This window comes from Tiliqua scincoides, chromosome 4, assembly GCF_035046505.1.
Source record: "Tiliqua scincoides isolate rTilSci1 chromosome 4, rTilSci1.hap2, whole genome shotgun sequence".
Lineage (NCBI taxonomy): Eukaryota > Metazoa > Chordata > Lepidosauria > Squamata > Scincidae > Tiliqua > Tiliqua scincoides.
The window spans coordinates 151,237,356-151,255,259 of record NC_089824.1 but is presented as its reverse complement, the minus strand read 5'-3'; the positions used below and the strand labels follow the sequence as shown (position 1 = coordinate 151,255,259).

Below are 17,904 nucleotides of genomic sequence, written 5' to 3'. Positions count from 1 at the left end.
TTTTTTTAGGCAATTTGCAGCAATTCAGGCCTAGTGTTGCATTTCTCCTGGAGGTATTTCCCAGTCACAATTAAGTGTTTCTGAACTTTTAACTTGAAGCTGAGGGCTTCCACTTCTTTAACTTTATTACACCAGGCACCTAACTCCAAATCCTTGAATGCCCTCTCCTAGTGGATACTAAATAACATTATGCGACCCCATGTTTACAGTATAGAACCCTGTGGCACCCTACACCCCCAAGGGCCAAGGTGCCAAACAGGAGTCCCCCAGTACCACCACCTGGGATCTGTCAGCCCAGGAGTGGAACCACCACAAAACGGTGTCCCCAATCCCAAATTTCACCAGCCATCCCCAAAAGACACTGATCAATAGTGTTGAAAGGTCCAAAAGGACCTACAAAGATGCACTCCCTTCATCCAACCGGGAGTGTAGATCATCCACCAAGGTGACAAGGCTGTCTCTATCCTGAAGCCACAGTAGGATCCAAAGAGGACTTTTTTTAGGAAGGGGTGAGCTACTGCCATTTTAATGCTTTTGGCAGCACTCCTTCAAATGTGGCTAAAATAATCTGTGAACTTAAAAGTTGAGTTAGAGTTAAAAGACAAGCTAAACATTGAACTTAAGGACTTAATATGCATTGAAAAGAGTTTAAAGAACTCTTTGGAAAACTCTTAACTGGTTTAGTGGTAGGATTTATTTAAAAGAATTTAAAAAGTTTTAATTAAAATTTAAAAGAATTTATTGTTACTCAAGTAACATTTTTGTTGTTCCCGTAGTTTTTATGAGGTTCCTATTTAGGTCCCCCCCCTTTTTTTTTACCTGAAAGTACCCTAAAGACTCTAAAATAGACCTGAATATGAAGTATGAGACCTCTTTGGTGGTAATTTCACTCCTCTGTTAAGATTTCCTTTATGTATTGATTATGGCTAAAGAACAAAACGAAAACTGATCTTTCTATCAGAATTAAGGCATTTTAACTATGTTTCTGGACAGTGATCACAGTCTCATGATGCAAAAATATATTTGCAGCTGGATTTTTCCCATTATTAGTTTTGAAAAGTAAGAGCTCTCCTTTCATGTTAGCGAGACTGAACATATTCCCATCTGCAATACATCAAGGAAGATTTTCTAAAATCCCGCATACAGATAGACTATGCTTATTTTGTTCAGTTGAACCAGATACTTTGGATCACATCCTTCTTCGGTGCACTGTCCATCATAATCTCAGGTCCTCCTTACTTGATCCTTTTCTTTCTTCTCTTCCTGTCTCTCTTGCTGATCCTCTCCCAATTCTTCTCAGTGACTATTCCCCTTCTATCACCAATTTGGTGGCGGAATTTTTAGCGGTAGTTGCTAAGGCAAAGATCAGAAGCTAATACCCCGTAAAGTTGCATTTATTTCCTGTGTTATAATGTTATTGCTTGTGGATTTCCAGTATGCCAATAAAGGTTTATCGAAGTAAGTAAGAGCTCCCCACATGCTAGTTTGGCTTGGCACTTACTGAAGCTGGTAATGGGAACTCCTAATTTTGTCTGGTGAAGTGGCAGCCATTTATAGAAACTTTCTTTTCTCTCTACTATCAGGTCTTGGGTGTTTTTCTATGCAAGAAGTCACTTTCAGAAGTGCCAAGTTATGTAACTGGGTCCCATGCAACTAAAGAACAATGCAAAAGTGCCTTATCTTCATAACATATGTGATACTGTATTCACAAAGACACACATTAAAAGTTACCTGAAAACAGATTTTTGTGTTTTTTGAAGAGCAGGCTTTTAATGCATTGCATTAAAAAACAAAAAAATGGGAAGGTTCCCAATCCCAGCTTCACACCTCATCTCCTTACCAAGCAATTAATCTTAGGTTTTGGTCTGACAAGAGAATGGCTTGAGTGACAGCTTGGTGTACGTTAAAGATCTGTGTTCTTGCGTTGCTGCATCGTAGATAGAAGATAATCAAATTTTTGTTTAGCAGAAGGCTCTTTCAGCTTGAAAACAACTCTGGCTGCAGGATTTATGTCCTTGAATCAGTCCTACCTTCAAGCAATAGCTGAACTTGTTGGCTTGCTGCTTTAAAGGACTTCATATTCTTATTTTCCAATATTTCTGTGACAAGTGAAATATTGGTGAGCATACAGTGGGTTTTATATTTTGCAGTAACCTGATGTCTCCCAAAATGTAATAATGCAACATAATGTCAGAACAGAGCTGGCAATGTATAAGAAATAAATATTTGAAGGACGTTTTCCTCATGGCACATTTTCATATTTCAGCTCTTAAAATATGCTACAAAAAACAGCAGTGTTAACTTCTACCTCATCCAACCTTTATGAGTTTCTAAAGCAATGAGCAACATGATCTTGTTGAAAAAAAAATTCCTCAGAGCTGTCCTTTGCATGTAATAACATTACATCCCGCCTTCTCTCCAAGTCTCTCAGGAAAATATACATTTATGCTTCTCACCACCCATTTTATCCTCACAACTTCAGGCACACTAATCACTATTTAGACAACTTCATGAACATTATGTAGAGTTTTGGAGACCGCTTTCTTACAGGCACAGTATTCAGCTGGTTAGAATAGTTGGCTGTATTCTTAAAAGATGGAAATGGGCTTTAGTTGATTTCTCACAAAATGGCTCCTCCCCTCCCACCAGTCTATAAGTCTGCTTGTGCCTTGTTTGGGGAACTATCCATGACCCCATCCCATTGACACTACAAGAGTTCCCTAATCCTCAGAAGCAGTTTTTCAGGGGACTCAGACTCCTCTGAAGATGACATAGTCTGTACCTAGGCTAACTTGTGCATTACCTTGTCTTGGGTCACTTTTTTGAAGGGAAAGTAAAAGTAGGGGCCGCAATGAAATCAGTTGGATTTCTGCATTAATATATTTGCACTGGTCTGTGCCTTACAATAACCCTTTAATTCTGGAACTATTTTTAGGATGTCGGTAATAAAGCTGACAAACAAGTGATGGACCATCAGCAAGTTAAGACAGAGCAACCTCCAGAAAATGTGTGTATTTGTATTTCTTTTGTCTTAAATTTGAAGCAATTATTTTAAAAGAGCTCATCCTGTTTGTTCCCATTCAACTCAGAACGTTTTAAACTTGAGTTTACCTTTTGGGTTTGGTTATTGTCATGTTTTTAAGAAACTCATACAACAGCCAGACATAATATAAGCATGACATTTTTTTTTAAAAAGCTCATTCTGTCCGGATTTAACAGTTTCCAGAGTTGTGGCCATGTTAGTCTGTTGCAGCAAAATAGCAAAGTCTTTTTTGTAGCACCTTAAAGGTCAATATGTTTCTTTCATAATAACTGTTCATCAGTGACAGTCCACTGTCCACATGAGTCCATCAGACTCATGAAGATGACTTTTATGCATCTGATGAAGTGGATGGTATGATGAAATATATCAACAGCAGATATTTCTGCTGTTTGTTGATTTGTACATGAAGTTCAGAGGAGGAAAGAATACAAAACCCGCCATGTGTATTGGTCAACTGTGAATTAGAACTCTACTAGGGTTGGTGGTGTTAAGGAAAAAAATGTGAATGATTCATCAAAGTGATGAGAGATAGGTTTGGTTGGGTGTTGGAGAACTCAGAAGCTGACAGAGAAAAGTGAGAGAAGGGAAAGATACCTGTGAGTATCTAAAAGAAAAATGATTTCCTGAATAACAATCTGGTAAAAGTGGATATATTAGGTTAGGAGTTGAATTTTTATGGGTACTTTTTGTTTTAAATAATCCACTTGATTTATAGCCCAAACCTAACATGCCCTGGAGCAGACAGGCCAGCTGGTTTGTGCCGCATCCAGGGCAGGGCTGGGTTGCAGGACAACTCAGAGTAAAGAGAATTCATTCCCCTCATCCCCTGTCATGGGGTAGCTGCCCCTATGGGGCTGCTCAGATCTGCGCCACCAAAAGAGTGCAAGGTATAAGGCCAGGCCACCTAGGATGGGGGTTAGGATCAGTTCTAAATGCTGGATCCTGTTACCACCCTTCCTCCTGGGCCTGGCCTTCCTGTTGCCTGCCCTCTCCCCACCCCAGAATGCCCCCCAAATGCCCTCTCTCTACTCTCCTCAAACCCCCACACTGGCACCCTGCCGCTGATGCAAACATACTTCCTGCTGATGTGGATCTAGTGCCGGGAAGCTGGCAGGCGTCCTTGTGCCAGCCTACCAGACTCCTGAGTCGGGTTTACTGCACACTCGCAACACTCATAAGCCAGCGCAGGAGACTTGTGCTGGCCTAACTCAAGGTTAAGATTGCACTCTTAGTTAAGTGCTCACAGTTCATGTGTTGTCTTACTGGTGTAGCATTATTACTTCCCCCTTGAGGGCATGGCGGGGGGAGGAAAGAGAGAAACCTTAAGTGGTGGCTGAGGACTTGGAGGTTCCAGTAATATGGCATATTTCCTTTTGGGGAGTTACTGCAGACTGTTGCTGACAAAGGTTTATGCTGAAATAAACATCTTTGGAGTGTTACAAGACTCTTTGAGGATTTAATAAGGCTCTTTAAATCTTGCACTAAACAAAATTCCTCTGGCATCTTTTAAATGGATTTCTGAAATCACAGCATCAAAGCTTAGGCCATTACTTCTCAAGTTGTAAAATCCTATCTCTCTCTTGCACACACCTCCTGATCCCTGTAAAGATCTCTGTACTACAGTTTAAACTGTTCGTTTGAGTTTTAGAAGGCTTAACACTTCAACTAACTTCTTTCCTTTCTTTTTGCTTTTCTCCTCCCAGTTTCGTAATCAGTTAAAGCAATCAAAGTCTTCTACAGTAATCCCTATCAATTTACATGAGATCTCTTTGGCACCTACATCATCATATTCTCCAGAGACGGACTTCACCAGCCGAAGTATGAATCTATTGCCATCTGAAAAACACCCTGCAAGCATTACATCACATTATCCTTTTTTAGGACAATTATAGGAATAGTTTACTTTTAAATCTAGATCAGTGGTTCTCAAACTAGTGGGTTGTGACCCACAAGGGGAACTGGAAATGGGCCATTCTCCTTAAGGGGAGTAACCCAGGAATGGGTGTCCTAATGGCACCACTGTGATTACACCACAGTGGGGACCCAGGGGCTTTTACACTGGGGGGGGGGGGTTGCACTGGTCTCCAGCAGGATGCAGGAGGCTCACAGTCCCCTGTACAAGCTCCCCTGGCTTCACAGAGCTCTGATTGCCAGTCAGAGCCAGTTTCCAGTAGGAGCTCCAATTTATACATACAGGTGGGCCCTTACAGGTCTCAGGGCTCTCTATTCCTTTGGAGGCAATGGGAGCTGTGCTCCTTTCACCTCCAGAGGGTGTTCCAAGATCCAGGGAGGCAGCACATGGCCTCCCTTGCACTCCAAATGCCTTCTGAGGCTTTAGGGAGCCCTTAGAAAGTCACTTCCAGTTTTTGGGAAAACCGGAAGTGATATTAAAGACCTTCAGGGAGCCGGAAAGGCCACGCGCAGCTTACATGGGCCTCAGAGCACTCTCTGGAGGCAACTAGATCTCTTTGGAGGCTAGACTCCAGAAGTACCCCAGCTCCAGTCACCTCTGGAGAGTCCATATGGGGCCAACTCTCAAGTTAGTGAAATCTGTGGGTCCTGAAGCCACGGATACAGCAGGCCCACTGTATATTATTGGCCACCATTTAAATCAAAACTGCTCTTAGAAGAAAATGTCACTACCACATGACTGTCAGTACTTATTATCTACGTAGTGCTAAGGAATCTTTTTTTACAGAGCTCACAAATGTACCATCAGGGTACATTTACCATTGTAAATGTACCATTTAGTTACATTTAGATGGAGCAACAAGTAACTTTCATGAGTGTGTGTATGCAAAATATTTATATCTTGTTTTTCTCTTCCCATTTGGGAGAGGCCCAAGGCAGTTTATGATTTTGTAGGGGGCTCACAATTTTAAAGAAAAAGGAATTGTGGGGGTCATTAAAAGAGGGCAAATACACTCAAATGATGTTTGAAATACAAAATACATCCTCTGCCTCACAGAATGGTTGTTGGACAGCATGGTGGGGAGACCACAGTCTCATTGCTCTGATCATGTAGCTTCACTTGCATGTGAGTGGAGAAACCACTGATAGAAGTGAAACATAACCTTTTCACTGGCTTATTCCTGTGTATTGATTGCTTCCTCTTCCTTTGTTTGCAGATAGTTTTCCACCTCCTTTGGTGCCACTGGATCCAGCAACATGCCCAATAGTTCCTGGGCAAGAAATGATTATAGAAATATCCAAGGGGCGGTCAGGGCTCGGTCTCAGTATTGTAGGAGGGAAAGATACCCCACTTGTAAGTTGCTTGGTGGTTTGTTTTCTGTAATATTGTAAGCTTGACATCTTCAAGATGAAAAAAGAAAGAAAAACAGCATCATACTTCCTGGTTTTTTTCTGTAACACTTGCTCTTAGCAAATTTTAGTTGTCTGGATCAGTGGTCTCCACACTGCAGCCCGCAGGCAACATGTAGCCTGCAGCAAGGCTCTAACCAGCTTGCGGCAGGTCTTTGGTCCCCTTCAAGCATCTGATCTGCTTGACCAAACATGATAGGAGCTGGAGGGTGTTCTGAGGACTGGGGAGGCCACGCGCAGTCTCCCTGGCTCTCAGAATGCCTCTGGAAGACCAAAAATTGTCACTTTCTGGTTTTCCCAGTAAAACAGGAGTGATATTTTTAGACCCTCTGAAGGCCATAGAAGACTTTCTGAGGATTGGGAAGGTCTCCCTGGCCCTCAGAACATGCTCTGGCTCTTTTCTGTAATCTGGTTCTGAGGTGTTTACTCCTGTACATAAATAAGTTAGCTGCTTGTGGAATGGGTGTAAATGTATATGTGAATTCTTGAAAGTGTGTGAACTGCTACCTAAAAAGACTTGCATTGATGTGTGTGTGCTGGAAATGATTTGCATGCCAATGCCCGAATACGGGGGTAGCAAAGTTTGATAAACAGATTAATACAGGGGCGCCCCATATCTGTAGATCTTGTACCAACAGATTCACTTATCCGCAGATCGGGCCCACCACCACCACCACATGCCTCCTTCAGAGATGAGGGGAACTCTTCTCCCCTCGCGTCCTCTGAGCCCAGCAGAGGCAGCAGATGTCTATCTGCAGCCTCTACCTGGCTCAGACTGAGCTCAACAGTGAAAAAAAGCTACTTCTGGTTCCTCAGTGAAACTAGAAGTGACGTTTTTAATATCTTATAAAGCATTGGGAGGCTCATGGAAGCCGGGCAGTAGATTGACAGGGAGTGTCCATATCTATCTGCTTATTCACCTCCACTGCTGCTCTTCCTGGACTGGAAAAAGGTGAATGGAGCTGAAGAAGAAAAATGGAGGAGGAGAAAGTGGTAGGCTAGAACACTGAAGACTGAGAGTCAACTGTAGTTTACCTTTCTTCTTGCTTCCTCTTCCAGTCCATGCCCCTCTTCCTTGTTAAGTCCAGGTAGTGGGAGGAGCAGAGGCTAGCAGAACACCAGGGGCGAAGCAGAGCACTCAGGTGCCATGGGAGGTCTTGAACTGGCCTCTTTAGAATTCCCTACTCTGGAGACCCACCTGTTTTTGCCTTCTGCAGCTGTGTGGTGACCTTTCTTTTCCAGAAAGCATGTGTGCATGTGACCTGCCACATTTTTGAGTTCATTGATTTGAGTTCATTGGATTTGCAGTAGCCAAATGGTTGTAAAGCAATGGGATTGCAAAGTAAGACATTTTTATGTACACTCTTGCTCACAAGACTTGGGGATATTGTTGTCTGCCTCTTATGTCTTTCTTTCTCATTTCAAGTCACCTTGCCTTGAGCGATTCAGTGCTACTTCAAGAAAAATGTTTTTAAACTGAACAAGTTCCATGATTTCCTGCTGACTGCCCTTTCCAGAGGCAGTCAGAATTAAGAGCTCAGAATTACAGGAAAACAGCTTCCAAATTTTTTTTTTAAAGGCCTGAATAAATAATATGTGCCTATTTACACTAAGTTTAGCTACAAAAAGGACTCTGGGATTTTGTTTTCTGAGAATTCACTAGGCAGCCTTCACATATTTACTTAAGACACTCCATCTGTGGTAAGAATTTGCAATATTTAGTTAGAGGTGCAGTTGGGAACTTATAGAAAGAACCGTATTTCAGATGGGATGTATGAGAAAGGATAGGGAAGTGATGATGATGTTAAAAATATAGATGTCCTGCTTTTCTACAGCAACAAAAATCGCAAAATGATTTATGTAGCAAAATAAACAAAAAAAATGTTTCATGGTCCCTCATGGGTTCACCATCTTAAAGATGGAAAGCAAAAACCAGCAGTCGCTGGATACACACTATTGTACAATGAATAGGGAGACCAAAAATAAAGATTTTCTCTCTCCATGTACATAGATGCAGAGTTTAAAGGGGTCACCTATGTCATATACCTAAATCATTCTTAAGCAAGTTACTTTAAGAGAGTGTTTGGCCTACTTGTTGAATGATAAAGTAGGAAGGGCATTGCATGCCCAGCAAAATCATGATGGGCTTTGGCCCTTGGGCCCATTTTTGCCCATTTGCCCATTGCCCATTTGGGCCCATTCTGATTCTAGTTGCATCCTCTTCGCATTATTTAAAGTTAGAAAAAAGCTTCAGTTGAAAGCCGATTAAAACTTTCTCCCCCTACATTAAAGTATGTGGGGGAAGGGTATAATTGGGATGAGAAGTGCTGTTTAGAGCAGGGGTGTCAAACATAAGGCCCAGGGGCTGGATGCGGCCCATGGAAGCTTTTTATTCAGCCCTTGGGATCTCAGCTGATCAGCTGTCTCTACTAAAAGGGCAGCCTACATGATAACACAGGCCTACAAAATTGAGGGTCAGAAAAGTTTTTCCCAAACTTCATGGTGGTTTGATATGAATTTGGAGTGCCAATTCCAAAAATGGCATCCGTTTTGCCCTATCACGTCTAGTTTTGGAGATATAGTATAGCCTCATTAGTGAATGGTTCAAGCAGCTTCCTCATGAGGAAGCCTACACCATGGAAACCTATACCATGGAAGCCTTATGAGGAAGCTGCTTGAACCATTCACTAATGAGGCTATACTATATCTCCAAAACTAGATGTGATAGGACAAAACGGATACCATTTTTGGAATCAATACCTCAATTACACCCAGGAATTGGTATAAGGTTTAAGGAAGCAAAATGTGTGTTGGCCTGTGTAATCTGGCTCTCCCATATCTTGAAATATGATTAAGATTTGCATATTTTCTCTTCTGTCATTTGCAACTAATGTTCCTAAATAAGAAAAAGGTGCTTATTTCTGGTCATGACCTGTTTAATGACATCACTTCCTTCCTAATGACATCACTTCCTTCCTAATGACATCACTTCCAGCCCTCAGCAGGCATCTTGAATGCTGTTCAACCTGCTGTATGATACAAGTTTGACACCCTTAGTTTAGAGTAACACTTTAGGCCAATAGTTCCCTAATTGAGAGAAGTGGCTCCATGGGCAGCGCAGAAACCAGCCAGGGGAGCTATGGAATCCTTGCAAAAAGCCTACCACCCGATACAATTTATAGGATTATAGCCTTAATTGAAGCTGTGGCCAATGGCCCAATAGGTCAAGGGAGCCTCCAGTTGAAAAAGTTTGGGAACCACTACTTTAGACCCTTGTTGGAAAATACAGGTGTGCACCCCTTAACGTCCTTCAGGCCAGTGACAGGTCACATATGTGATGACCGCTGCCATGTGTTTGCACCTGGGCGTTCCCTCCAAGTCTACAAAGGCGAGGGGAACTCTGCTTCCTCGCCTCAGGAGGCTTTTCTGAGCCTTCTAGAGGCAGCATGCGTTCATGTGCTGCCTCTGTGAGGCTCAAAATGCCCCAATCATGTGAGAGGCATGATTTCTGGTTTCCTCCTTGAAACCGGAAGTCACATCTCTCACGAGATTCTGGCATTCTGAGCCTCAGAGAGGTAGTGCGTGGATGCATGCAGCCTCTTGGAAGCTCAGAAAAGCCTCTGGAGGCGAGGGGAGCAGAGCATCCTCTCGCCTCCAGAGGCTTCACATTGCACGAAGGCCTGCTTGTCAACAGGAATGCTGGTCCACATCCCTGTCGTTACGCAGCGTATGACTGTAGTTATAATGCTACCTACAGGACATCAGAGGACAGTGTATTATCCAGAGGACTAAGAGGCCTCTGGAGTTGCAGTTCCAGATTTTTACTTTGTCCTTTTTCAACCTTGAGGATGTCTCTCTCTACATGGTTTCCTTCCACTCTCTCTCATTCCTCATCTTCCACGTAAACAGTCCACTTTCCAAGAATTCTGACCAGACACATGGAGTTCACTATGCCATGAGGTTTCATACACTTGTGGAAAGGGAATAGCTCTAGGATTCCCTGTTGTAAAGTTTAGGACCAGTACAGCCTACAAAGATGTGTATGCTTATGAACTATGCGTAAAGTTTTTTTTTCCCTTTGAAACCCTCCCCCCCCCCACACTTCTATTTTAATCTAGGTAGCAGTCTAGGTGGGGTTGGTGGGTTGCTTTAGGTGAAACCCTTCAGAAAGGGTCTTCTTAATATAGATGCCTAGAACCCCTTTTTCCATCAGCCCTAATCGTTCAATTAATCTCATAAATTCTATTCAGACACACTAACTATGGACATGATCCACAGTTCCAGCATGTCTGGTAGCATATCGGCAAACCCCACTCCTGCTGCATTTCTTAGCTCCACTCCGCTCTCTTCAGGGGCAGTATTAGTCTACACTGGCACAGGGTACGTTTTTTTCTCATGATTGTAAACAGTGGCAATTCTTCAGCATTTGCAGTCACAGTAACCATGGAATTGGCCTGAATGAGGTCCTTATAGTATCCTAGAGGGAATTAAGGTCAGGTGTACCTTAACAGCTCTCCCTGCACTAATTAATTTTCAGGAAGAAGACAAGGAAAGAGGCACAACCTATAGCAATGAAGTGCTCAGGTTGTTGACTGAGTAGTCAGCAGCATTTCAAATGATACGAGGATTATAATGAATCACCAATAAAATGTCAGTCTTCCCCGGCTTCATATTTGTGTGTGTGTTTCTGATTTTCCTAGGTGCAGCACTGTACCTTTCTTTTTGCTGAATTTCATTTCTCTTGCTGCCTACATTGCTCTTCACTTTATTAATATGGTTTTGATTTTGTTAGCCTGTCCTCTAGAGTGTTTGCAATCCCTCTCAAATTTTATATGGCTGGTCATTAAAGCAAATAGCTAGGAAACATTCCACGGGGGCATTTGGCATTCTGTTTCGAACCAAATTGTATTGCTGGTGAAATGATAACAAATATGCTGTTTGAAGTCCTTTTTTCCCCCTCATTTCCTGTCAGAGATGTCCATTCCTGACAATAAGTATATCTCTGAAAGTTTCCCTAAAGCATCTGCTGCTACTGCCTGTTTCCCAACCTCAGTCATAAAACGAATGAATTTCTGGATTTCATTTCTCTGGAGATTGAATTGCAATGAGGCACTAGTTTCCTGATTCATGCAGAACATCTCTGTGAAGGCTTTAAAAGAGTCTTTTCTAATACCCTACTCATAAAAGTTAAACAGGATTAATATGCAAACTGACCTACTGTTCATTTATAACTAGCTAACATCTGAATTATTGCATAGGATTACTCTCAGATACAGGGAAAATATATGTAGTCATTCTAAACTGTAGCAACAGAAAGAGGAAGATATATAAATCTTTTATTTATCTGCTAACCATGGTTAAGGGATTTCAATAAAGCCGCACTGTTGCCTGCTCTCTCCTTTCTCCAGTGTCACTTCATTCCATCTGTCCTAACCAAGATTAAGCATGATGTTAGAATTAATGTTAACCATGCTTTCCCCTTTAACAAGGATTTGAAACCAGGGTTTTAAGTTTAATAAAGTTAACTATATTTAATGTTGGTGTGAGTGTAGAACATAACTATGGTTATGATTGATGAGGAAAATTTGTTCCCCAGGAAGTCAGAGGCTGAGCAGAGAGAGTGAATAATCCTGCAACTACCTAAGGCAGTGGTATTCAGACTGGGGCATTGCGATGCCCCAGCCTGAGGGCCCTGGCCTATGCCCCCTTAAGGGGTGGGGCAGGGGTGAAGGCAGCGACACAATCCCCAGGATTTTGTGGAAGTGGTTTCTGTGGAAGTGGAGCGCAATCGCTCCACTTTCACTTTCTGCAGGTTGGGGAGCCCTGCAGAAGCTCGCACAGGGCTCCCCGCACCCCCAGGACACTGCTGCAGGGACTGGTGAGTGCATCCCAGTCCCTGCAGCCCCCCTTAGTGACACTATCCTGGAAATCACGTCACTGCCTTCCCCCGTCCCCGCTGCCTCCCTCCCCTCCCTGCAAGCACTTACTGCAGCTTTCAAACTCCCAGAGTTTGTAAACCGCAGGCCTAAGGGATCACCGTTATTATATCTTACCAACTAAGTGCAACAGAAGAGTTTGAAATGCTATAGTGAGATAGTGTATATTGCTATAATTTTTATGATGGGATATGATAATTTAATATTTCAGTCCTGCATTCTGAACTGCAAACTTAGATTGTGTTTTTAATTTATAACCATTAATACAGAATTGCATTGCTCCACTAGGATGCTATTGTTATCCATGAAGTTTATGAAGAAGGTGCAGCTGCAAGAGATGGCCGACTTTGGGCTGGTGACCAGATTCTAGAGGTAGGGTTCATTTTTAATTCTTCTGGCATTTCTGTATTCCATACAAAACTGATATGACTTAAGAGTAAAACCATGCATTATGTTGAAGTTAAGATGAATGTATGGCTGAAGTCATTAATTTACCATTATAATCTCATAGAAAGTGGATTTTAATCTTTATTTTAACTAGTTCTGTGACTGTGTCACTCTTGTAAACAATCTGTGTACATCTCTTGAACTGAGTACTAAAGAACTATTTTCCAAACATTGAAAATCTTCTATAAACTTACCCTGATTCTGAATTCTCCATAAATATAATATCGGTTGAGGGTGTGTTGGCATAAGCAATTCTTTGGTTTGCATATGTTTCATAGGGCTCCTAAATGAAAGAGAATCAAGTGAAAAATGGTCTGTGTTGATAGCAGCAGCTTAGAAAAGAGTCAAACCACTGTGGGCTCAAAGCAGCTGCAAACCTCTCACTGTCAGGTCAACACACATTCCCAGTGCACCTATTATGGCTTCTTTGTAAGGAGGTTAGGAAAACATTGAGAACCACCTGGGAATTTCTCATATAGCTCTTTCACACAATGTTTCTTCTTTTAGTTGGCATTCCTGTCCTTTATTTAAAAAAACAAAACTGTACGTTAACAAAACGCAATTAATAATGTGATGGCCATAGCAGCTGATGAGACCTTGCAGGAAAAATATTTTGGGGTTTATTTGCTCTGTGTGCATGCAGTTTATGGCCTTTGGGTTTGAATTAAGGAAACCAGAGTAAAATAATGCCTTGCATTTAAGCCTCATTAAATTACCTTAAGTTGTACCCTAAAGGCCTTCTTTTGTTTGCTTGTGGAAGTAAGTAAGTGTGATTTCTGTCAATTGTCCCTTTCTCCAACAGTCCCCAAATATCTGTTCCTGAGGTTTGGGAGCAGCTAGTCAGAGACGGAGGTTAGCAGGCTGATTGATGATCATCCTCCCATCTCAAATGATTTTTTTTCTGCAAATGAAAGCAGTTGCGATGCAACCCATTATTAGAGCCAAGTGACACAGAGAGAGATAGAGTTGTAAAGTAAAAGAAAAATAACATGCCTTATGATATCTAAGGGCAACTATGGGAGAAATCAGAACCCACATTTCAAGTACTTTCAAATTTCAAATGTTAAGTACTGTATCCAGAAACTGTATGAGCATAGAATTTTACCATGGTATGTTGGGGAGATTATGTCATGATTGCATGTGCACTCCCCTTTTCCCATAAGCCCTTTTATATTCAGAATTTGTTTGAACTGGCAGTGCATTCCAATGGCTTATCCTAAAAATAACATGGCTGATGCATTGACTTGTGGGTCTTCAAAACAAACAGGAAGGGGTACCCTGTAAAGTTTAACTGTAGCCCCAAAGACTGATTTCTGTCAAATCTTCAATCCAATAATCTACTGACTAACTAATAAAGATACACAGCACTTAAAAGGTTCAGCAGTGAAAGGAGCATTCAGGTATCTGCTGCATATTCTTCACTGTTTCCAAGAGGAACAGTTGCATCAGAGGCATCAAAGAACTGGCATCCAACAGAGGAACTGGAAACCTGAATAAACCTCACTTGCTAAACCAGTGTAAGAGTTTCCAGATTGAAATCTGAAGACCCATAGCAGGAGCCTTCACTTTATAGAATCCACAGATTTAGAGGAAGCCTACATTCATTTGCCCATGTGCCCCAAACATAATATGTTTCACCAGTTGCGCAGCAGCATTGAAACAAGGGCAAAGCCTTTTGGTAGGTGATGCTTTCACAAATGTTTAGAAAATACATATCTCATAAGTGAGGCATCTTCAGGGCAATGTTCTCCAAAATTGCTTCATCTGATTCTACGTGGATATTTCTTTGGAAAAAAAATACCACTTGTTCTCAACCAAATTAAATGGTGGCCCCTTACATTTGAGAAATGCCTCAAAGGACTTCAGTATGAATGTTAGCCATTAATCCTTCAGGAATTGTGGTATAAAATACGTTTCAGATTTCCTTCTTGTGACAAAATGGGTTTCTGATAGTTAGAAATTAGTGTACTGGCTCCATTTGTTAAATAGGAGTATTTTGACATTTAGTTTTAAGAGCAATTTAATGGAAGACTCGAGTAATGGTCTTGTGTGCCATCTATTGGAATCTAGTAAAATGGTTCTCTTGCAGCTCAGATTAAAGAAATTGTCTAAATCTTACTGGGTCACAAAATAAAGTTATCACTTTTTTTTTGAATATTTAGCATGCAGAAGGTCCCAGGTAGGTAGCGCAGGTAAATACTCATTTTAAAACACAGAAAGTGGCTACTCAGAGTAGATGAGTGGTCAGACTCAGTTATAAGGCAGCTTCCTTTGTCTTCATGTCTTAGACCACTGGTTCTCAAACTGATTGGTTACGATCGGGGAAGCACTGGCCTATGCCCCTTTAAGACAGGGAGGGAGTGGAAGGCAGAGACGCAGTCCTCAAGATTGTGCCTCTGCTGGCGTTCCTTACCTCCTCAAGCAGCGCTGGTATCTGGGAGGGAGGGGAGCCCCACAGACACCTCCACAGGGCTCCTCAAGCCTCAAGAAACTGTTTAAAAAAAAAAAAAGGCGATCGCAATCCACTTCTGGGTTCACTATCAAAGACCGGAAGTGGGTTCTGATCACTTTGGCTTAGCTGCGTGGGGCTATAAGTGTTGGTTTCTCATATATAGGCTATATGAAGCTGCCCTATCCGACCATTGATCCATCGAGGAAAGCATTGTCTATGCTGACTAGCAGCACCTCTTTGGAGTCCCATGTAGAGATCTTTCTCATCGATTGAAGCTGGGGCTTTCTGCAGGCATAGTCTGTGCTTTACCATTGAGCCATAACCCATGCCCCAAATCCTGCCTTATTGTGGGGTGTTGGAGAATATTGTGTTTCCTCCAGCCTTGATTTTCTAAAACTCTCAAATGAAATCCAATAATAGGTCATATTAATCTGGAAAATGTAAAAAGTGAGAGAATTCTCATTGTTAGGTTTTGCCGTGGAACTCACGCAGACCGCCTGGCTACAACATTTTGGAGTAGGAAATGCTACATTGCTTACTTCATTAAGCTGAAAACTTGCTTACTGCCTGCAAATTTCACCTGGCTTATGTTCTAAACCTGACAACATGTCACTTGTTTTGAAGCGTTACCTTACCAGACTAATTAAATCCAATAAGCAAACATTACTGTGAATATAATATTTTGTTTGTCCAGGTTAACGGCATTGACTTGAGGAATGCCAGTCATGAAGAAGCCATTACAGCCCTGAGGCAGACTCCTCAGAAAGTACAACTGGCTGTGTATAGAGATGAAGCTCATTATAAAGACGAAGAGAATTTGGAAATTTTTCATGTAGATCTTCATAGGAAAATGGGGAGGGGATTAGGACTCAGCATTGTTGGGAAACGGTAAGAATTCTACTTAGTCACAACTTGGTTTAGAAGAGAATCTTATTATTGTAAAACAACAAAAAAGAGCATTCTAAAGCCATGGTACTCCTTAACAAACTGATATGACTTGTCGTACATTGTAAATGAATATAATATACAAGATTTTACTGCTTACGTGTGCGGAAGAAGGCTTAACTTCTTAAGTTTAGAAGGGCTTGACTAAGTCCAGGAGGGTGCCCACATGGCTAATGAGCCAAGTTAGAGAGGCCATAAAGGGCAAGGAAGCTTCCTTCTGTAAATGGAAGTCTTGCCCTAATGAGGAGAATAAAAAGGAACATAAACTGTGGCAAAAAAAATGTAAGGTGATACGGGAGGCCAGGAGAGACTATGAGGAACACATGGTCAGCAACATTCAGGGGAATAATAAAAGCTTCTTCAAATATGTTAGAAGCAGGAAACCCGTCAGAGAAGCAGTTGGCCCTCTGGATGGTGAGGGAGGGAAAGGGGAGATAAAAGACTTAGAGATGGCAGAGAAATTAAGTAAGGTTTGCATCTGTCTTCACAACAGAAGACCTCAGGCAGATACCGCTGCCCAAACAGCCTCTCCTGACCAAGGAATTAAGTCAGATAGAGGTTAAAAGAGAAGATGTTTCAGATCTAATTGACAAATTAAAAATCAGTAAGTCACCGGGCCCTGATGGCATCCATCCAAGAGTTATTAATGAATTGAAGAATGAAGTTGCTGATCTCTTGACTAAATATGCAACTTGTCCCTAAAAATGGCCACAGTGCCAGAGGATTGGAAGATAAGAACATAAGAATATAAGAAGAGCCCCGCTGGATCAGGCCAAAGGCCCATCTAGTCCAGCTTCCTGTATCTCACAATGGCCCACCAAATGCCCCAGGGAGCTCACAAGACAACAGGCACAATATGTGTTCTGGTGCCCTCCCCTGCATCTGGCAGTCAGAGGCAGCCTGCCTCTAAAACCAAGAGCTTGCACATACCTACTATGACCTGTAACCCGTAATGAACTTCTCCTCCAGAAATTTGTCCAATCCCCTTTTAAAGGCATCCAGGTAAGATGCCATAACTACTACTTGTGGCAAAGAGTTCCACAAACTAATTACACACTGGGTAAAGAAATATTTTCTTCTGTCTATTCTAACTCTCCCAGCACTCAACTTTCATCGATGTCCCCTGGTTCTGGTGTTATGCGAGAGGGAAAAGAGTGTCTCTCTATCCACTCTGTTCACCCCTTCATGATTTTGTATGTCTCAATCATGTTCCCCCTCAAGCGCCTCTTTTCTAGACTGAAGAGGCCCAATGTTGTAGCCTTTCCTCATATGGAAGGTGCCCCAGCCCAGTAATCATCTTAGTTGCTCTCTTTTGCACCTTTTCCATCTCCACTATCCTTTTTGAGTTGTGGTGATCAGAACTGGACACAATATTCCAGGTGTGTCCTAACCATTGATTTGTACAATGGCATTACAATATTAATCTTATTCTCAATGCCTTTCCTAATGATCCCAAGCATGGAATTAGCCTTCTTTACTGCTGCTGTGCATTGGGTTGACACTTTCATCAAGCTGTCCACAAGGACCCCAAGATCTCTCTCCTGATCTGTCACAGACAGCCAATTATGAGAGTCTATGGAATGATATAGAAAAGGACATTGTGAAAAGGGATAAGTTGAATCTGTCTTGGTATGGGAAAATAACTGTCATTAGGATGATAGTGATAGCGAGTCGTACTAGAGAATATACCAATAGTAATCCCTAAGAAGCTGTTTTAGAATTACCAAAGATTAAAGTTCATTTGGAAATCTAAAAGACTT

The 17,904-nt window shown here is 41.9% G+C and overlaps 1 protein-coding gene across 1 annotated transcript in view; it reads left to right on the top strand.

The window, feature by feature from the left end:
• The window catches only part of PATJ (PATJ crumbs cell polarity complex component), a 177,228-nt gene that overhangs the window by 136,309 nt on the left and 23,015 nt on the right, over nucleotides 1–17,904 (top strand). Inside the window, exons 31-35 of the mRNA XM_066624595.1 lie at nucleotides 2,936–3,007; nucleotides 4,747–4,861; nucleotides 6,172–6,308; nucleotides 12,589–12,672; nucleotides 15,894–16,087. Of these exons, the coding sequence (XP_066480692.1) occupies nucleotides 2,936–3,007; nucleotides 4,747–4,861; nucleotides 6,172–6,308; nucleotides 12,589–12,672; nucleotides 15,894–16,087 (602 nt within the window). The remainder of the gene's footprint in view (nucleotides 1–2,935; nucleotides 3,008–4,746; nucleotides 4,862–6,171; nucleotides 6,309–12,588; nucleotides 12,673–15,893; nucleotides 16,088–17,904) is intronic.